The sequence below is a fragment of the Malus domestica genome, chromosome 05 (genome assembly GCF_042453785.1).
Source record: "Malus domestica chromosome 05, GDT2T_hap1".
Classification (NCBI taxonomy): Eukaryota; Viridiplantae; Streptophyta; class Magnoliopsida; order Rosales; family Rosaceae; genus Malus; species Malus domestica.
This window is the reverse complement of record NC_091665.1, coordinates 27,025,967-27,047,259: the sequence shown is the minus strand read 5'-3', so window position 1 is coordinate 27,047,259 and position 21,293 is coordinate 27,025,967. Positions and strand designations below refer to the sequence as shown.

The 21,293-nt window shown below is 39.8% G+C and overlaps 2 protein-coding genes across 4 annotated transcripts; both read right to left on the bottom strand.

Annotated features, from left to right (window-relative positions):
• Nucleotides 1-86: 86 nt before the first annotated feature.
• Nucleotides 87-20,430, bottom strand: LOC139187736 (disease resistance protein RUN1-like). Of its 3 annotated transcripts, XM_070821023.1 has the most exons (7): nt 5,405-5,963; nt 5,098-5,178; nt 4,914-4,972; nt 4,050-4,557; nt 2,804-3,908; nt 2,182-2,457; nt 87-2,089 (listed from the first exon to the last, which is right to left on the bottom strand). In XM_070821023.1, exons 2-7 carry the CDS (start codon nt 5,133-5,135, stop codon nt 209-211), a joined length of 3,867 nt encoding a protein of 1,288 aa, XP_070677124.1. In that variant the 5' UTR covers nt 5,136-5,178; nt 5,405-5,963; the 3' UTR covers nt 87-208. The 3 variants fall into 3 exon arrangements, with proteins under 3 accessions (XP_070677124.1, XP_070677125.1, XP_070677126.1); XM_070821024.1 differs by lacking the exons at nt 4,914-4,972; nt 5,098-5,178; nt 5,405-5,963 and adding exons at nt 19,617-19,675; nt 19,850-20,430; XM_070821025.1 differs by lacking the exons at nt 4,914-4,972; nt 5,098-5,178; nt 5,405-5,963 and adding exons at nt 19,602-19,675; nt 19,850-20,030.
• On the bottom strand, nt 15,841-19,648 carry LOC103440950 (disease resistance protein Roq1-like). The gene is made up of 4 exons (XM_070821026.1): nt 18,976-19,648; nt 17,731-18,834; nt 17,109-17,384; nt 15,841-17,016 (listed from the first exon to the last, which is right to left on the bottom strand). The coding sequence occupies exons 1-2, from the start codon at nt 19,509-19,511 to the stop codon at nt 17,742-17,744; spliced, it is 1,629 nt and encodes a 542-aa protein (XP_070677127.1). The 5' UTR covers nt 19,512-19,648; the 3' UTR covers nt 15,841-17,016; nt 17,109-17,384; nt 17,731-17,741.
• Nucleotides 20,431-21,293: the final 863 nt, after the last annotated feature.

Below are 21,293 nucleotides of genomic sequence, written 5' to 3'. Positions count from 1 at the left end.
AATCAAGTTTTAAAGATAACAAATAGGCTATTATACACTTGTCCATAACTAGCGCTTTAATGTATAAAGCATAAACAATACCAAAATAATAAAAGCCTTGCCTATTTGTTGTCTTATTTCTTGGTCAGATAAGTGAGCTATCAAAGTACAAATTTGCCTTAAAAGTTTTTCCTAATTCCATTGGATAATGATGCTTAAGATTGTTGGATTAAAAGTCCCAATCATCTTCAGTTCCACTGAATTCAGACCCATGATCGTCACTTGAATCATCTTCGGTTGCACCAACTTCAGACCCATGATCATCACTTGAATCATCTTCGGTTCCACCGACTTCAGACCCATGATCATCACTTTCATTTGCTTCAGACTCATGACTTGATCCACTAACTTGAGGCTCATCTCCTGATCCACCACCTTTGGAATCATCTTGTCTTGTTTCTTCTTCTACTTTTGGTCCCCTCGACATGAACACATGACCAATTTTGAATTTCTCAGCATCTTCGGCATACAATGGGCATATACCACAGCTTTCCACCTTCACAGAGGAAGCAGAAGCAGTTCGTCCTTCACGATCCACCAGGCAGAAGACAACAGAGGCCTCTTTGGCAAGTTTGTAAATATCAGGGGAGCAGTTTTTTCCTACCTCCTCACTTCTAAAGGCCTCATTCCACACATGCACGTGATGTTGGCCGTCATAGGAGTCTGGGATAATGTACTTAGAACTGAACAGTTCATGGCTTTCACCCATGAATTTGACAATGAAATTAGCTCTTACCCTCCGGCGGGGATACCAAATAAACCCAGAAAGAACAACAGAGAGAGCGAAACCAAATAAACCTGTTCGAAACCAATATGGAGAAAGCTCGATGTCTACTGAAGATCCCTCATTTTGATAGCTGAACCAATTTGGAATTTCTTTTCCTGGACATGCAATGTTAATCTGAGGCCAGGGATTATAAGGCAACACATAGTCCTTAAATGGCGCAACAGTTTCCATTCGCATAATTGTAATCTGTGCTTCATCCATTATGTTGCTCCTTGAATTATTATCCAATTTTGGGCAATTAATAAAAACTCTGTAACGATAATTAGGTTTATCCCAACCTTTTCTGAGTGCTGTCCTTGAACTTGACACTATCTTCAGCGACCTGCAGCCTTCAGCTCTAACATTACATAGCACTGGGAGCTCTGGTATAGATTGAAGCCGCTCGCAGTTGAATAAGTAGAGTATAGACAACCGAGAAGCTTGTTTGATGCTTGCTGGTATTTCCAATATACGGCTGTAGCTGAGATCTAGTTTTTCTAAAGAGAGAAAACCGACAGAGCTGGAAGGCAATTTTTCAAGTCTCCTACAGTATGGAAAGTTGAGACGTTTAAGATTGGTTAAACTGTAGATACTTGTTGGGACATCCTTAAGTTGATAGCAGAGACTAAGGTTTAAATCTTGAAGCCCATTTAGATTTCCAATAGACGAAGGAAGCATTTCGACAGCTGTCTCTTCCAAACAAAGAGACACCAAATGTTCCATTGGCTTCAAGATTTCAGGGAATTTGGAAAATCTATAGCACCTGGTGAGATCAAGACTCTCAAGATATTTCAACTTACAGATTGATGAGGGTAGCTCTGTAATTGCTGTTTGAATTAAACTTAAGGACTTCAAATGTTCCATTGGCTCCAAAATCTCTGGGAAGTTTTCAAATTTAAAGCAATAATCAAGACCAAGTTCCACGAGATTTTTCAACTTACACCTGCTGCTTGGATTATTCTGAAGGTCTTTGCATGCCCTTAAATTCAAGTAAGAAATATTTTTGTTAGACCAAACTGATTCAGGCAACTCCTTTATACCACTGTATTCTAAATTTAAGTATTGAAGACTTCCTGGCATCTCTGGAAGATACTTGAGACTCTTGCAGTTTCTAAGATTAAGATGAGTAAGCTTGTCAAGATGTTGAAAATACGAAGGAATTTCAACCAAACTTCCACAGGCCCAGAGATTTATCTTCACAATTTTTAGACTCCCAGAGAGATTTGGAACTTCAGTTAGATTTGAACAGTCCCCCAAATCAATCACTTGTAAGTTGACAAGTATCTGCAACAAATGAAATAGAAATATAAAGAATTAATATAATTTCTACACTTTATTTTATACAAGAATTAAAATAGGCATATAATATAATATACCTGCTCTTCTTTCCAAAGCTTCTTAACTCTGCTATAAGGCATATGAAGCTCAACTAGATTTTCCAAACAAAAATTCAACAGCAAAGATTCCACTGGATAATACCACCACTCAAGATAACGAAGAGAATCGGGAAGGTCTAGAGAAGCGGTCAATTTGAAGCCACCATTCACAATTAGCATTATTAGGTTAGACAACTTTTTGAAGTCTGCATGTTTCAATGGTCGCTCTTGAAGATTATACCAATTAACTTGTATGGCTTCAACATTTGGAGTTTCCTAAGAATAAGAAGAAAGTTTAAATGTGAATATAAACAATTAAACATATTAAAATGTAACACACATTTGGAACAAAGAGTATTTGCGATGGTAATCATGTACAAGTGTCTTAGTCGAGTCAAATATCCAAAATAATTGTATCCTGCTCTACTTGTCTAAATAAACAATCATTTGTTCATATTCCAAACACTTCCTAACACAATAAATATTCAATCAAATTCATCTTTTAACAATCTCACTTCTTTATTATAAATTAGTTTTACTTTGTTGTGTTATCATCTCAAGTTTGTAATTTTTATTTTCTAAAAAAAAGAAAGGAAAAAAATTGAATGCATTTGGCTCTTACCTTGTTACTCCTCAATACACGATAGACATCCTCATCATTGAACAACCTACTCTGTTTACCGGGATCTTTAATACCTTGTTCTTGAACAATTTTCCTTCCCATTTCTTGTAGCAAATCGTGCATCTCTATGGTTTCCATTCCCCAATTTGAATCAAATGATATGAGAGACATCTCAATGAGAATTCTAATTCCAGATGGCGCAAAGAATCCACGAACATCTAACATTCGTTTTACCTCAACCAGAGACTTCCCTTTATGAAAACATGCTATATCCAGAAAAATATCCTTTTCATTGTCTCCCAATTTATCATAACTTATTCTCAACACTTTCAGGATATCTTCACAGGGAAATCGTTTCAATTTGTTGAATTCATCTTCCCATTCTTCTTTGCTCTTGCAATTGAAGAACAACGACCCCAGAACTGTAAGAGCTAAAGGAACGTATCCAGCATAAGCAACCACCTCTTTTGCCAACTCCTTAAAATCTGTTCTACAAGCACCATTATTCTTGAAAGCACGTAAACAGAAGAGCTGAAGAGCGTCATTCGATTTTAATACCTCGACCTTGTAGATCTTAGCCTCTTCACCAGTTAGCCCAAGTTTGCCCCTATCTCTACTTGTGATAATGATTCTACTTCCACTGCCATACCGGAGATGATCGCCAGCTAAACGATCCATTTGCAATGAATCACTCACGTCATCTAGAACAATGAGGACCTTTGTACGACTGAGCCTTTCTTGAAAAGTTGACCCTACGGGCAAAGAAACTTCTTCCTTTAATATCTCCTTAAAAAGTGTTTTTTCCAAGTGATCTAGTCCACCTGCTTGTTCTGAGTTCTCCCTAACATTCTTAAGAAAACAAGAAGCTTCGAATTTAGAAGAGTGTCTGCGAAATACAGCCTCGGCAAGGGTGGTCTTGCCAATACCACCCATGCCCCAAATACCTACAGTGAAGCAAGCGTCCGGTAAATGAATGCCTAACAGCAATTCAATCTGCTCGATGCGGCTTTCAATTCCAACAAAACCCTTTAAATCGCAGGATGATTCGCGACACATTTTGGCCCAAATATGATCGACAACTCTCTGAATTAGATTTGCCTCCGTCCTGGAGTATAGACGTATATGATTAGGTAGAAAAGCAATAGTTAGTCTTAAATACGCTTTACCAAATCTGAGCACAAATCAAACTGTCACAAGTTTAAAGAAAATTTATAACTTTAGACAAGTTAAAGAATGAGTAAGTTACCCGGATTTGTTTGAATAATCAAACCCAGATAGATTGGCTGCAGTCGTCAAAGCATCCCTCCACTTGTGCACCTTGTCTATACTGTTAGCGAATCGTTTTTCAAGTTCAGCAAATGCATCTGCATAACTCCCGTGCTGTTTTCGTACATCAGATGGATCGATGTCGTAGAATACGGGTATAACCATCCGGCCTTCTTTGTTGTTGCATTTTAGTATATGCACAAGCTCATCCAAACACCATGTGGAAGAAGCATAGTTTTGTGAGAAAATGATCACCGAAATGGTGGATTTCTCGATTGCTTCTAGAAGGGCAGGTCCGATTTCTTCTCCACTCTGAAGTTTGTCATCGATGTAGGTTTCAATTTTCTTCTGAAGTAAGGCAGCATGTAGATGGCTGGTAATACCAAGGCGGGTGTCCTCGCCTCTGAAACTGATAAACACATCATACTTTTCTCGACGTGGGGGGTTATCAGCAGCGGATGATGAAGAAGAAGCAATGTCCATAACATCTAATTTCCAGATCCAGCAAAAAGACATAGTTGCAGAGAGATTAATTATTAATTAGAGAGAAATAATACTACGACGTTGCACCGAATTAAGAGGATGCAAGAGGGGGAGAGGGAGAGACTAGTTCAGAATTTACTTGAATTGGCTTTTGACTACATGCACAAAATTTCAAAGGCTAGAAATCAACGAGTGAGAGATACGAAAGTGGAAAATGGGGCACATGATAGGACCTATTATCTTTAAAAACACTATAATTTAAAGAAAGATATTCATATATTTGCAATCTTAATATGAACAACGTCATCTCAGCATGTAAAGCTACTAGTATTTGAAAACCATAAAATGATATAATGCAAACCTTTTCTCCTTGCTTTGCTCCCCTCACAATCGGTATCATCATCGTCTTCTGATCGATTCCTGCGAGTGATGTTTTGGTTATGTTTCATCCAGTGAAAAAACAAATCAGATTATGCATATACCAAAAAACACCACACAAAAAGGAAGAGGCCTATGCGAAAAAGGATGCAAAATCAACTTGAGACCTCTTTCTCCTGTTCTCTTCCTTGTTTTCTTTTTCCATTTGCTCTCTCTTCCAATCTTTTGTACCGAAGCTTTTTCAGAACCTGTGTTAAGAGAACCGTTGAATCCAAACGTCAAAAGAAAGACAATTGATAAAGATGCAAACAAAACAAAGTGACATCCGGTGACAGGTCACCAGCGAAGGAATTAACAAAAACTAATTAGCAAATTATATGGCAGCATAACACCTAAACTTATGTAAAAAGAAAAGAAATGACAAAAAATACAGAGAGAGCCTTAAACAGAATACATCAATAAACACTGACTAACCTCTGACAAGGGCTTGTTTGTTTTCTCCACCTTCAAAATAATATCCAAAACATTTACTTTTTTGTATCATCAGCATCAGCAGGAGCAGCAGCGGATGAAAAACAAGAAGAAGAAGAAGCCATATCCACAACCTCTAGTTTTCAGATCCAGCAAGTAGTAGTTGCAGAGAGATTAATTTAATTGTGAATAGAGAGAGAGAGAGTGGTTCAGAATTAAGGAGGATCCAGTAAAGCAAGCGAGAGAGAGAGAGAGTGGTTCAGAACTAAGGAGGATCCAATAAAGCTAGACTGAGAGATTGTAGAACAGCATTAAGGAGGACTCGGGAGACTCAACGAATCGAGAAGGAGGACTCTGGGAGAGAGAGATCGATAGGGAAGGCTCTGTGAGAGAAAGATCGAGAGGGAGGACTCGGGAGAATCGACGAATGGATAGGGAGGACTCTGGGAGAGAGAGATCGATAGGGAAGACTGAAAGAGAGAGAGAGATCGGCAGGGAGGGACTCGGGAGGACTTGGGTGAATCTTCCAGAAAGCTGAGATGTGTGTGCGTTTGTGAGATTTGAGTGTGTGAAAGAGATTTGAGAGTATGTGAGGTTTGCAAACGGTTCGGGCCGGGGGCCCGCTACTGCAGAAAATTGGAACCGGCCCGCCCCTTTGTTTACTTGGACCCGTCCCGTCCCGCCCCGTTTTGTATAAAAAAGAATACGGACCCGCCCCGTACCCGCTCCAAACCGCCAATACCCATCCCTACCTGCGGGTCCAGAGCCCGTTTGCCCACCCCTAATTGAGCCAACTATTCAGTCCAATCACGACCAGCTAATGGATAAATGTCTGACAAAATAATTAAGTAATATTCATATTAATATAAAATAATATACCCTAATTTCCTTTTCTTTTCATATTAACCAAATCAAGAGTTATCTTTTAATAGTAACTTATTATATGTATTCCGGAAAATGATACTTGTTGTATCATATGGTGTTTTTGGTATACTAAAAAAATGCTCTCAACTTTATTATTTATGGTGTAACACCAAATATCCAATTAGAATTCTAGTTATGTATGTATTCATAATCTACAGTTTACGCACATGTGCGCAATTGTTCTTAATATTTGCAAATAAGAAGGTGCAACTATTCATGCTAAAAAATAATTAGGAGCACATAAATCGACATGTACTTGATAAAATTCAAGAAATTCATCTCGATGATTGAGACATTTGCTATAATTGAGAACAAAAGAAGCTCCCACAATAGAGTTGCACACTTCAATCTAGAGTGGCCGACGACATACACCAAACTAACATATACACTTATAAAAAAAATGGAAACTAGACGAGGTTGTAGCTCCAATTAAGAATGCATTACATTATGTGTCAATGTTTACTAATTACATCAATTATTAGGACGGTACTTTGATTTTGATACGAAACATAGTACTACTTCAAAGATCCCCAATGTTTTGTTTAATGGAAAACTAACGAAAAGTTCAAAAAAAACTTTAGTTTTAATGAAAAATGACAAATAAAGGTGTAGTGAATAGTACCAGGAAAAGATAAAAATGTGGTTTTTCGTTAAAAGTAAACAATACCTGGAGTGTTTCGTTAAAACTTCTTTTATTTAATAGACATTTCCATGCACATCATGCAATGCAAGAAGTTTCAGGGACTAATTAAATAGCGAAACTGAGGCGATCACAGAAGGGATAAATCAAAATGCATGTACCACCTAATGAAGTTATTTAAAGGGTTTATAATCATATTAGAACACTAATCATGGATCGTCTCCTTAAAGAAGAAGAATACGTGAAATCGACGAAACGCGAACACAACATCGTCTTGGACATAAGCTACTTGTTGGCCATGATAAGAGTAGTTAATCTATATAGGTGTGTATAGATTATCAATTAGGTTTTCTCTCTAGACGAATTATCTAAATATATAGTTGCGATTTACAATTTGATACTATAACATATCAAATATCTGACAAACAAATGGCTCTGATTTCTAAATTGTAGCTTCCTTCTCAATCTCGCATTAATTTGTACCTTTCTATATGTGCACGTTTTTGTTTCCCCACTTTGTACAAGTTGACAAATCGAAAACATAAACTTGCTAACCAACTATGATTTCTAAATTGTATTTGTTGTGGTAGTACCTAATGGGCCGGGCTTATGAAGACCAGTGGCAATTTTGAAATATCACAACAAATACAGTACCATTTTTGTTACAAAAAATTGATTAACGACAATCGTTTTTCTAACTCAAACTATCGGCATCTCTCAGTGTCTCCGTCGTCTTCTGATTTTCTTCCGAATCGGAGAAGAAAGGCAACCAAATCCTGGTCCTCCGAATTCGTGGTTTTCTGATTCTTCCTCCGCTCCTCGCGCGTACGGCAGCTTGAGAGCGAGGCGCTCTCGATTGATTCCATGGTCTGATCTTCCGCGAATCGCAATCCGACCGTGGCGATGGCGTCGACGCAGAACCAATCGGCGCATGTGGATCTCTTCGACGCGTATTTCCGACGGGCCAATTTGGACCGCGATGGCCGGATTAGTGGCAATGAAGCCGTCGATTTCTTCCAGGGCTCTGGTCTCCCCAAACAGGTCCTTGCGCAGGTACTCTCTCTCTCTCTCACTCTATATATATATATGTATGTGCTTGTGTATATATGTATAATTGGATGTATGTGTGTATGATTATATTTTTTTAATTGTAGTGGTTGATTGGGACTTGATGGTTGTGGAACTGTGTTCCGAATCAGATTGATTTTGAATTTGTAGTCTAATTGTAGTTGAGGTGGTAAATGTGAGTTCGGGATGTCTTAATTCTCTTATCTAAGCTGAGATTTTTATTTCGTGTTAGTATAAATGCGGAATAGATACTACAGTTAGTGAGGTTGAGAGAGTTATGTTATGAGGTCATTAATATACCTTCTGGTGTATCCGTTCGAACTGAGGTGGTAAGCAGACTTTAGAAATGTGTTATATGACCCAAGGATTGATCAAGGATTGTTTATTACAGTAGAATTGTGCAGTAGTGAAAACCTGCAGCATAAGAAGATGACTATGGAGTAGTTAGGATTGTCGCATACAGGGGAAATGTTCTTGGGTCGGGATCATATCGACAAATAGGTTCTTGAAGCTGCATACTTGTTTTGCTTAAGGAATTTCCGTATAAAATGATAACCAGGGGCATATTATGTTAAATATTGATTATATGAATGCACTTTCTCATTAGCTTGAATTGCTGAACATAACAGGCTCAATGAAGCATATTTTTCTACGAGATGCTTTGCTGCTGGATGTTCATTCTTTGCATGATGTGTTCGTATTTTGAGGTAAAAACTTACACATGCCATAGATATTTTGTAGATACAAAATTTTATTTGTGATTGGGAGTAATCTTTTGCTGGCCAATTGACATACAAACATCCATAAATATATACTATTAAATTGATAGAATGAATACCCATCATGCCACATTATCTTTGATGGAGCGGTTTAGGGATGGACGCCCTCTTCCAGCAGCGCTACCAAGCAATGTTATGTTTGATTTATCCCATTTTTTTCAACCTTCAAATAATTACTCCAATGCTGGCAATGTAGCCTGGAGACCTACTTCTGGTATTCATCGACAAACAAACCATCCGATTAGAAGATGCGACTATGGGACAGAGGTTCAGGGCCGAAGGGGTAGAGGAAGACCTAGGAAAACTTTGGAAGAGACTCTAAGGGTCTTCGCCTAAGCCGATCAAAGACAGAATATATGGAGTGCAAGTTCAGTGCAAATGGAGGCCAAAACGAGTTAGGGGTGAGGATCGGAGATCAAGAAATACCAAAGAGCGACCGTTTTCGTTACCTAGGATCTATCTTGCAAAAGAACGGAGAATTAGATGGAGATCTCAACCATAGAATACAAGCTGGATGGATGAAGTGGAAGAGTGCATCCGGCGTGTTGTGTGACCGCCGTATGCCACTGAAGCTCAAGGGAAAATTTTATAGGACGGCAATAAGGCCGGCGATGCTGTATGGCACAGAATGTTGGGCGGTGAAACATCAACACGTACACAAAATGGGTGTAGCGGAGATGAGGATGCTTCGTTGGATGTGTGGGCACACGAGAAAGGATAAGATTAGGAATGAGGATATCCGGGGTAAAGTAGGAGTAGCCGAAATTGAAGGAAATATGAGAGAAAATCGGTTACGGTGGTTTGGACATGTGCAAAGAAGACCTACTGACGTTCCGATTAGAAGATGCGACTATGAGACAGAGGTTCAGGGCCGAAGGGGTAGAGGAAGACCTAGGAAAACTTTGGAAGAGACTCTAAGAAAAGACTTAGAGTACTTGGATCTAACGAAGGACATGACACAGGATCGAGCACAATGGTGTTCTAAGATTCATATAGCCGATCCCACTCAGTGACTTGGATTTTCCAAGTCTCCAACCGAGAAGTTTTCCTCACTTGGGAAATTAAGGGAACACTATCCCAACCTACATGCTCCACTCAGAAAGCTTCAACATACAAGCTTTAACAAAAGAAAATTCAAAGAACTTAGCGAAGAAGGCTTTGGTGTATTTAACACAATACGTTGAAATGAAGGAAAGCTTATTTATTGATATCCCCGATAAGCTACAAATATGTACATATACATGAGTCAAAATAAGCACACAAGAGGGAGCCTTCACAAAGGTTGCTTAGGAGAAGTCTCAGCAGTCGGTAGAGCCCCAGAAAGAGAAGGCACCGGAGGGGGATCATTTGGAGCCTCAGTACTGGACAGAACCCTAGAAGGAGGAGGCATCAGAGGTTGATCATTTGGAGCTTCATTACGCGGTACAGCCCCAGAAGACGAAGGCAATAAATGCCTTTGGAACAAACCCACAAATCTCTGATGATCAAGTAAAACCTGACCATCAGTTTCCTTCATCTGGTCAAGCTTCCTCTTCATGTTTGTAGCATAGTCATGTGCGAGCCGGTGCAACTGTTTATTCTCATGCTTGAGCCCTCTAATCTCCTGTTTGAGACTCATCACTTCAGCCGCCAATGATTCAACTTGGCGGGTTCGAGCAAATAGGCGTTGGGCCATATTAGACACAGAACCTGCACACTGAACACTGAGAGCCAGCGAATCCTTAACAGCTAACTCATCAGACCGTTTGGAAAGTAGTCTGTTATCTTTGGGAGTGAGAAGGTTCCTGGCCACCACCGCAGCGGTCATATCATTATTCATCACGGAATCCCCAACGGTAAGAGGACCAGTAGGGGAGACGAAGGATGGGCGCCATATGTTGTCTGGAGAAGGCGGGGCTGCCTCTTCAACAAGGTTCAAGTCAAAACGACGGTCGGAGGGGCCAGACATTTTCAAAGGTGTTGAAGAGAGAAGAGGTCGGACAAATCAAGATCTTAGAAGTGCAAGAATGAAGCTTCTACTGGTGGAGATTCAAGTGTGCTTTGGAACTTAATGCCAGCCCCTATAAAAATCTGCACTCGACGAAGCTTCAGAAATCGAAGAGGCGCCTGCTCAGAAATCGAAGAGGCGTTTGCTTTCTCAAAAGCTGGGCTGCTTAGAGATCACGAGGGTTGATCTCAGAAATCGAAGAGGCGTTTGCTTTCTCAAAAGTTGGGCTGCTCAAATACCACGAAGGCCGATCTCAAAAATCGAAGAGGCGCTCGCTTTCTCAAAAGCTGGGCTCCCCAGAGACCACGAGGGCCGATCTCAGAAATCGAAGAGGCACCTACTTTTCCAGCCTTTTCCAGCCTTGCCAGCACCTGTCACACGCACACTCAGTTTTGCGGAAATTATGGGCATTCTGTCAAAGACTTCTGGGGAAGTAGAAAACACATGAATCTTACTGTTCAATCACCCACTTCCCACACGCAACAATAGCTCATGGGTACCACAAATAACTCTGCCAAAGTTGAGCACGTGAAGCTTGCAGCTCCCACTACATCGCTCTGACCAAGAAGGGTAAAAGAATAGCAAAGAAACAGCACTAACAAAGTTTAGACCCATAAATTTTGAAGGTCTAGCTACCATATTATTACCCACAAGGGTAAAGGAACAGTACCACTGCTGGATAATTGGAAAGTCCCTGTGTGTCAACCTCTGTGCTTCGTGGCAAGGTAGACTAGCAAACATGCCCAACCTTTACTCACATTCGAGAAAACACTCCCAATAAGATTGCTTGCTCCAAAATCGAAGAGGCACCGTCCTCCGAATCTCGGGAGCCAGACTCCCAACATGACTACTTTCTTAAAAATCGAAGAGAGGGTAAAGGAACAGTACCATTGCTGGATAATTGGAAAGTCCCTGTGTGTCAACCTCTGTGCTTCGTGGCAAGGTAGACTAGCAAACATGCCCAACCTTTACTCACATTCGAGAAAACACTCCCAACAAGATTGCTTGCTCCAAAATCGAAGAGGCACCGCCCTCCGAATCTCGAGAGCCAGACTCCCAACATGATTACTTTCTCAAAAATCGAAGAGACACTGCTCCCCGAATCTCGAGAGCCAGACCCCCAGCATGATTGCTTTCTCAAAAATCGATGAGGCATCGTTCTCCGAATCAATCGAAGAGGCGCTCGCTTTCTCAAAAGCTGGGCTGCTCAGAGACCACGAGGGCCGATCTCAGAAATCGAAGAGGCACCTACTTTTCTAGCCTTGTCAGCACCTGTCACACGCACACTCAGCTTTGCAGAAATTATGGGCATTCTGTCGAAGACTTCTGGTGAAGTAGAAAGCACATGAATCTTACTGTTCAATCACCCACTTCCCACACGCAACAATAGCTCATGGGTACCACAAATAACTTTGCCAAAGTTCTCTGCCAAAGTTGAGCACGTGAAGCTTGCAGCTCCCACTACATCGCTCTGATCAAGAAAGGTAAAAGAATAGCAAAGAATAGCAAAGAAACAGCACTAACAAAAGTTTAGACACAAATTTTGAAGGTCTAGCTACCATATTATTACCCACAACTGTAAAGGAACAGTACCACTGCTGGATAATTGGAAAGTCCCTGTGTATCAACCTCTGTGCTTCGTGGCAAGGTAGACTAGCAAACATGCCCAACCTTTACTCACATTCGAGAAAACACTCCCAATAAGATTGCTTGCTCCAAAATCGAAGAGGCACCGTCCTCCGAATCTCGAGAGCCAGACTCCCAACATGACTACTTTCTCAAAATCGAAGAGAGGGTAAAGGAACAGTACCATTGCTGGATAATTGGAAAGTCCCTGTGTGTCAACCTTTGTGCTTCGTGGCAAGGTAGACTAGCAAACATGCCCAACCTTTACTCACATTCGAGACAACACTCCCAACAAGATTGCTTGCTCCAAAATCGAAGAGGCACCACCCTCCGAATCTCGAGAGCCAGACTCCCAACATGATTACTTCCTCAAAAATCGAAGAGACACTGCTCTCCGAATCTCGAGAGTCATACCCCCAGCATGATTGCTTTCTCAAAAATCGAAGAGGCATCGTTCTCCGAATCTCGAGAGCCAGATACCACAGACCACTTTTTCAAAGTGCTCTGACAGAGTTAAAACATGTGAAACTGGCAGCTCCCACTACCGTGCTATGACCAAGCAGGGTAAAGGAATAGCATTACTACTTGTTGTTAGGGAGACTCCTATATATGTCGACCTCCATCCCCAACGGACAGGCAGACCTGCAAAAATGCTCAACCCTTCATCATATCTGAGAGGGCACTCCCAACGAAGTCTTTCGAAATATTCAGCTTTCTTTCCCCCCGATAATACCTCTGCAAACAAGCTATACTAGAGCAAGAATATCTCATATCATCAGGGTTAAAAGCAAGAGTATCCCATATCATGCTTTTTCCCTGTCTTTTCTTTTGGCCTTGTTTTTACCTGCAAGACAAGGAGAAAGAGAGCAATCAGTCAGCACTTGGAATCAAGCTTCCAGCCAGGAACTGACTGCCTGGAACCCCTTACCTGATTACTTACCTAGCATTGCTCTCGAGTACTCATCTTCAACATCTTATGTTTCCAGGGAAGATTCCGCATCTGCTTGAGGAACAGATAGGGCAAGTGCGAAGGATACAAGGAAGCATGTGGAGACAAGCGTAACAGCACACGTGCCAATACATTCATTACTCTGTCAAAAGCAAAAGTATCCCATATCAGCAGGGTGGAACGTACTCTAGATTTGATGGACTTGTTTTGACCCTCAAATTCTTCAGTCGGCCTTATACTCTGGAGGAAACCAGAAAACCCTCCAGCTCAGTTCAAGAATAAGCATGTGGAAAGTTACTTCTTCAAAAGCAAAAGTATCTCATATCATCTCTTCTCATTTTTCTTCTCTTTATCCTTCATGCTGCTGCAAGATGGGGAGAAGGTGAACAATCAGTCGGAGCTCTGATTGCTTACTTTGTCTGTCACCTCTTTCAGCAGACCCCCTAGCTCGGCGACTTGGGGGACTCCTACTACATGGTTTGTATCGCGCTTGACCAAGCCTGAAACTACAAGTAAGCTTCAAGTGAAATTGATACATTACCTTGTGCATCTCCACCAGTTAAAGATACCACCCCTGGATGGAGGAAGAGTACTTCCAGAGAAGATGCCACATCTACCTATGAGACAGATAAGGCAAGTCAAGACGACACCACACTCCGATACTTAGAAGTTTCGTGATTACGAGATCATTCTCCCACAATATTTCCTAATGTCATTTGTACTAAATCATTCACTTGTACTCACTAAATGAGAGCTTGAACCTATGTACTTGTGTAAACCCTTCACAATTAATGAGAACTCTTCTATTCCGTGGACGTAGCCAATCTGGGTGAACCACGTACATCTTGTGTTTGCTTTCCTATCTCTATCCATTTATATACTTATCCACACTAATGACCGGAGCAATCTAGCGAAGATCACAAAAAGCGATCGTTTTCGCTATCTAGGATCTATCTTGCAAGAGAACGGAGAATTAGATGGAGATCTCAACCATAGAATACGAGCTGGATGGAAAGAGTGCATCCGGCGTGTTGTGTGACCGTCGTAGGCCACTGAAGCTCAAGGGAAAATTTTATAGGACGGCAATAAGGCTAGCGATGTTGTATGGCACAGAATGTTGGGTGGTGAAGCATCAACACGTACACAAAATGGGTGTAACGGAGATGAGGATGCTTCGTGGGATGTGTGGGCACACGAGAAAGGATAAGATTGGGAATGAAGATATCCGAGGTAAAGTAGGAGTAGCCGAAATTGTAGGAAATATGAGAGAAAATCGGCTCCGGTGATTTTGAACATGTGCAAAGAAGGCCGACTGACGCTCCGGTTCGAAGATGTGACTACGGGACAGAGGTTCAGGGTCGAAGGGGTAGAGGAAGACCTAGGACAACTTTGGAAGAGACTCTAAGAAAAGACTTAGAGTACTTGGATCTAACGGAGGACATGACACAAAACCGAGCGCAATGGCGTTCTAGGATTCATATAGCCGACCCCACTTAGTGGGAAAAGGCTTTGTTGTTGTTGTTGTTGTTGTCTTCCTTTGATGGAGAATGGTTTCTTATTTTTCACTTTAAAAGGCTTTCAACAACAGCAACTGATGCCTGGTCCTGGTGCTCGGCACATGGCATCCCCAGCTGGAGGAAGGCCACCGAAGACAGTTGCTCCTTCTCATGCTGAGGAAAAGCAGCAGGCCAATTAGCGGAAACCCAGAGTACCAGAATTGAAGAAACATCTTGTAGATCAGCTGAGTACAGAGGAGGTTAACTCACTGAACTGAAAGTTCAAAGAAGCAACTGAAGCTGATAAAAAGGTACTTAGAACTTTAATGTTTCCCCAATTTTCTCATCTTGAGCAGCAAAGTTATGTGTGCATGTTACTTCCTGGAAAGTGTCAAATCATAACAAATATCCCAGAGACTTGAAGATAGAAATCTTGGATGCAAGAGAGAAAATTGAATATTTCCGGGTCAAAATGCAGTTCAGCCATCGAACTTGTAATGTATCTTGTATTTCATTTCTTTGTGTATTCATCTCGCTTTTTCTTCATTCTTTTCTTCCTTCAGCTTGTAGTGCGACGTATAATTTTTCTCCTTAATTTTGGAATGTTCCTAATCCTATTGAAGCCTATAGTTTTATCGTTGTTACAAATTCGATGATTGTATTATTAAACTGGGGCTGTGCCTTTCTCTTTTCAGCCTTAATTTGCTGTAATTTTTTACCCTCTCTAATAAAATTTGTTTCGTTGATCTTTGTTTGGTGCAAACAGGAACACTGAGTTTTGTCGGTGTTAGTCCAATTGGGCCATTCATATTTTTTGCTCATTGCAGTTCAGCCATTGAGCAATCGCATATTTTTGTCTTGTTGAATGTTCAAACTATCACGCTTGGTTGTGAGATTTTTACTTTGCCATGGCATGGTGTGTTAATTAATGTCTATGTTTATGATATAAAGGTAAATCAAGTTTTAAAGATAATAAGAAAAGCCTTGCCTATTTGTTGTCTTATTTCTTGGTCAGACAAGTGAGCTATCAAAGTACAAATTTGCCTTTAAAAAATTTCCTAATCACTTTAATTTGCTTCAGACTCATCACTTGAATCATCTTCAGTTCCACTGACTTCAGACCCATGATCATCATCTTCATTTGCCAGCAGCCTCGAGCTTTAACATTACATAGCACTGGGAGCTTTGGTATTTTCAATATACCGCTGAAGCTGAGATCTAGTTCTTCTAAAGAGAGAAAACCGACAGAGCTGGAAGGCAATTTTTCAAGTCTCCAAAAGCCATTAAAGTTGAGACGTTTAAGATTGGTTAAACTGTAGATACTTGTTGGGACATCCTTAAGTTGATCGCAGCCTCTAAGGTCTAAATCTTGAAGCCTCTTTAGATTTCCAATAGACGAAGGAAGCATTTCGACAGCTGTCCCCCCCAAATTAAGAGACACCAAATGTTCCATTGGCTTCAAGATTTCAGGGAATTTGGAAAATCTAGATCAGTTGTTGAGACGAAGACTCTCAAGATATTTCAACTCGCAGATTGATGAGGGTAGCTCTGTAACTGCTGTTCCAATTAAACTTAAGGACTTCAAATGTTCCATTGGCTTCAAGATTTCAGTGAATTTGGAAAATCTAGAGCAATTGCTGAGATCAAGACTCTCAAGATATTTCAACTTGCAGATTGATGAGGGTAGCTCTGTAACTGCTGTTTGACTTAAACTTAAGAACTTCAAATGTTCCGTTGGCTCCAAAATCTCTGGAAAGTTTTCAAATTTAAAGCACCCATGGAGATCGAGATTTTTCAACTTACACCTGCTGCTTGGAAGTTTCTTAAGGTCTTCGCATTGCCTTAAATTCAAGTAAGAAATATTTTCGTTAGACCAAACTGATTTAGGCAACTCCTTTATACCAGTGCATTGTAAATCCAAGTATTGAACACTTCTTGGCATCTTTGGAAGATACTTGATACTGGTGCAGTCTCCAAGATTAAGACGAGTAAGCTTGTCAAGATGTTGAAAATACGAAGGAATTTCAACCAATCTTCTACAGCCCCTGAGATTTATCTCCGCAATTTTTATACTCCCAGAGAGATTTGGAAATTCAGTTAGATATGCACAATACTCCAAATTGATAACTTGTAAGTTGACAAGTATCTGCAACAAATGAAATAGAAATATAAAGAATTAATATAATTTCTACACTAGATTTTATACAAGAATTAAAATAGGCATATAATATAATATACCTGCTCTTCTTTCCAAAGCTTCTTAACTTTGCCACGTGGCATATGAAGCTCAACTAGATTTTCCAGACAAAAATTTGACGACAAAGATTTCAATGAATAATTCCACCAGTAAAGATAACGAAGAGAATCAGGAAGGTCTAGAGAAGCGAGCAAATCGGAGGCACCATTCACAATTAGCATTATTAGGTTAGACATCTTTTTGAAGTCTGCATGTTTCAATGGTCGCATTTGATGATAATACCAATTAACCCGTATGGCTTCAACATATGGAGTTTCCTAAGAATAAGAAGAAAGTTTAAATGTGAATATAAACAATTAAACATATTAAAATGTAACACACATTTGGAACAAAGAGTATTTGCGATGGTAATCATGTACAAGTGTCTTAGTCTAGTCAAATATCCAACATAATTGTATCCTCCTCTACTTGTCTAAATAAACAAACATTTGTTCATATTCCAAACACTTCCTAACACAATAAATATTCAATCAAATTCATCTTTTAACAATCTCACTTCTTTATTATAAATTAGTTTTACTTTGTTGTGTTATCATCTCAAGTTTGTAATTTTTATTTTCTAAAAAAAAGAAAAGAAAAAAATTGAATGCATTTGGCTCTTACCTTGTTACTCCTCAATACACGATAGACATCCTCATCATTGAACAACCTACTCTGTTTACCGGATCTTTAATACCTTGTTCTTGAACAATTTTCCTTCCCATTTCTTGTAGCAAATCATGCATCTCTATGGTTTCCATTCCCCAATTTGAATCAATTGATATGAGAGACATCTCAATGAGAATTCTAATTCCAGATGTCGCAAAGAATCCACGAACATCTAACATTCGTTTTACCTTAACCACAGACTTCCCTTTATGAAAACATGCTATATCCAGAAAAATATCCTTTTCATTGTCTCCCAATTTATCATAACTTATTCTCAACACTTTCTGGATATCTTCACAGGGAAATCGTTTCAATTTGTTGAATTCATCTTCCCATTCTTCTTTGCTCTTGCAATTGAAGAACAACGACCCCAGAACTGTAAGAGCTAAAGGAAGGCGTCCAGCATAAGCAACCACCTCTTTTGCCAACTCCTTAAAATCTGTTCTACAAGCACCGTTATTCTTGAAAGCACGCAAACAGAAGAGCTGAAGAGCGTCATCCGATTTTAATCCCTCGACCTTGTAGATCTTAGCCTCTTCACCAGTTAGCCCAAGTTTGCCCCTATCTCTACTTGTGATAATGATTCTACTTCCACTGCCATACCGGAGATGATCGCCAGCTAAACGATCCATTTGCAATGAATCACTCACGTCATCTAGAACAATGAGGACCTTTGTACGACTGAGCCTTTCTTGAAAAGTTGACCCTACGGGCAAAGAAACTTCTTCCTTTAATATCTCCTTAAAAAGTGTTTTTTCCAAGTGATATAGTCCACCTGCTTGTTCTGAGTTCTCCCTAACATTCTTAAGAAAACAAGAAGCTTCGAATTTAGAAGAGTGTCTGCGAAATACAGCCTCGGCAAGGGTGGTCTTGCCAATACTACCCATGCCCCAAATACCTACAGTGATGCAAGCGTCCGGTAAATGAATGCCTAACAGCGATTCAATCTGCTCGATGCGGCTTTCAATTCCAACAAAACCCTTTAAATCGCAGGATGATTCGCAACACATTTTGGCCCAAATATGATCGACAACTTTCTGAATTAGATTTGCCTCCGTCCTGGAGTATAGACGTATATGATTAGGTAGAAAAGCAATAGTTAGTCTTAAATACGCTTTACCAAATCTTAGCACAAATCAAACTGTCACAAGTTTAAAGAAAATTTATAACTTTAGACAAGTTAAAGAATGAGGAAGTTACCCGGATTTGTTTGAATAATCAAACCCAGATAGATTGGCTGCAGTCGTCAAAGCATCCCTCCACTTGTGCACCTTGTCGATACTGTTAGCGAATCGTTTTTCAAGTTCAGCAAATGCATCTGCATAACTCCCGTGCTGTTTTCGTACATCAGATGGATCGATGTCGTAGAATACGGGTATAACCATCCGGCCTTCTTTGTTGTTGCATTTTAGTATATGCACAAGCTCATCCAAACACCATGTGGAAGAAGCATAGTTTTGTGAGAAAATGATCACCGAAATGGTGGATTTCTCGATTGCTTCTAGAAGGGCAGGTCCGATTTCTTCTCCTCTCTTAAGTTTGTCATCGATGTAGGTTTCAATTTTCTTCTGAAGTAAGGCAGCATGTAGATGGCTGGTAATACCAAGGCGGGTGTCCTCGCCTCTGAAACTGATAAACACATCATACTTTTCTCGACGTGGGGGGTTATCAGCAGCGGGTGATGAAGAAGAAGCAATGTCCATAACATCTAATTTCCAGATCCAGCAAAAAGACATAGTTGCAGAGAGATTAATTGTTAATTAGAGAGAAATAATACTACGACGTTGCACCGAATTAAGAGGATGCAAGAGGGGGGAGAGAGAGACTAGTTCAGAATTTACTTGAAGCTTTTTCCATTTGCTCTCTCTTCCAATCTTTTGTACCGAAGCTTTTTCAGAACCTGTGTTAAGAGAACCGTTGAATCCAAACGTCAAAAGAAAGACAATTGATAAAGATGCAAACAAAACAAAGTGACATCCGGTGACAGGTCACCAGCGAAGGAATTAACAAAAACTAATTAGCAAATTATACAGAGAGAGCCTTAAACAGAATACATCAATAAACATTGACTAACCTCCGACAAGGGCTTGTTTGTTTTCTCCACCTTCAAAATAATATCCAAAACATTTACTTTTTTGTATCATCAGCATCAGCAAGAGCAGCAGCGGATGAAAAACAAGAAGAAGAAGAAGAAGCCATATCCACAACCTCTAGTTTTCAGATCCAGCAAGTAGTAGTTGCAGAGAGATTAATTGTGAATAAAGAGAGAGAGAGAGAGAGAGAGAGAGGTTCAGAATTAATGAGGATCCAGTAAAGCAAGCGAGAGAGAAAGAGTGGTTCAGAACCAAGGAGGATCCAATAAAGCTAGACTGAGAGAGAGTAGAACAGAATTAAGGAGGATTTAATGAAGGATTTAATGAATGAAAAACTAATGAAAATGGTTTGAAAACTTTGAGTTTTAATGATAAGGACAAAATAAAGGATAAAGTGAATAGTATCAGGATTGACTTTTTAGTGTAAAAATGTGGTTTTTCGTTAAAATGAATAGTACCGGGTGCTTTTCGTTAAAATTCCGAGAGAGAGTAGTTCAGAATTTCCTCGAATTGGCTTTTGACTAGATGCACAGAGTTCCAAAGTCACTTCAGGAAAAGCAATGAGTAATAGATGAATAGTTGCAAAAGTATAAAAAGGCCACATGGGCTGGGGCCCTCCCTTGCGCACTTTGCCTACACGGTTTTGAATTTTCCAGTTAGTCACTAATTTCTTTCAAGAAATTTCCAAGCAATTTTGATTGAGGACATTTTTATAATTTTCAGAAGGAAAAAAAAAAGTGAATTTTATACTACAAAATCATGGCAGGTAGGGTGAAATTCTTATAGCATATTCGGGTCCGAAAGAGTAATCGTAGCTTGTCACTAGTTATCTTTCTTTTTAAAGAAAAAGTATATAGTTGTTCGTCAATGGAGATTGAAGATTTGGTATCTGTCTTTCGGAGCACAAGTGACAAATCAAGTCGTTAGACTATTAATGAAAAATCATTAAGAGTTTCAGACTCATTTAGTTTGATATCACTATAAGGTATTACACAATCATTACAACTATCAAGTTCACCACCATGTTATTATAAAAATCAAACTAAACGGGTCTTAATAGTTATTCATTAATAATTCAACGAGTTAATTTGTCATCTCTATTTTCAAGGCTATCAAGAGGTCATAAGAGAGTCCAAAACTCTGCCTGAAATTATATGTCATGACCCAAGTTAGCGAGTCAGGATCCACCATCTCTCTCTCTTTCTCTATCTATCTAGGCACTAAACTAAGCAAAAGACATACAGAGGTAGAAATTGGGAATGAAAAGCAAGCAAGGGAGGAGAGAGTAGTTGCCCCAGAGGCTAGATCAGTTTGAGTTCAGCAATTGTACTAGTTGACCTGACTTACACAAAGTTATAAAGTTATATATGCTCCCGACAGTTTGATGGAGATGTCGAATACAAAAAGGGATAAATGAAATTACCC

Bases quoted from the DNA above. Each gene is read 5' to 3' on its own strand.
- LOC139187736 (XM_070821023.1), bottom strand. From the start codon at position 5,135: ATGGAAAAAGAAAACAAGGAAGAGAACAGGAGAAAGAG. The intron at 3,909-4,049 runs GTAACTTACTCA...TCTATACTCCAG, and splicing joins GATTATTCAAACAAATCCGG to GACGGAGGCAAATCTAATTC. The intron at 2,458-2,803 runs GTAAGAGCCAAA...TCTTATTCTTAG, and splicing joins GTGTATTGAGGAGTAACAAG to GAAACTCCAAATGTTGAAGC.
- LOC103440950 (XM_070821026.1), bottom strand. From the start codon at position 19,511: ATGTCTTTTTGCTGGATCTGGAAATTAGATGTTATGGACATTGCTTCT. The intron at 18,835-18,975 runs GTAACTTCCTCA...TCTATACTCCAG, and splicing joins GATTATTCAAACAAATCCGG to GACGGAGGCAAATCTAATTC.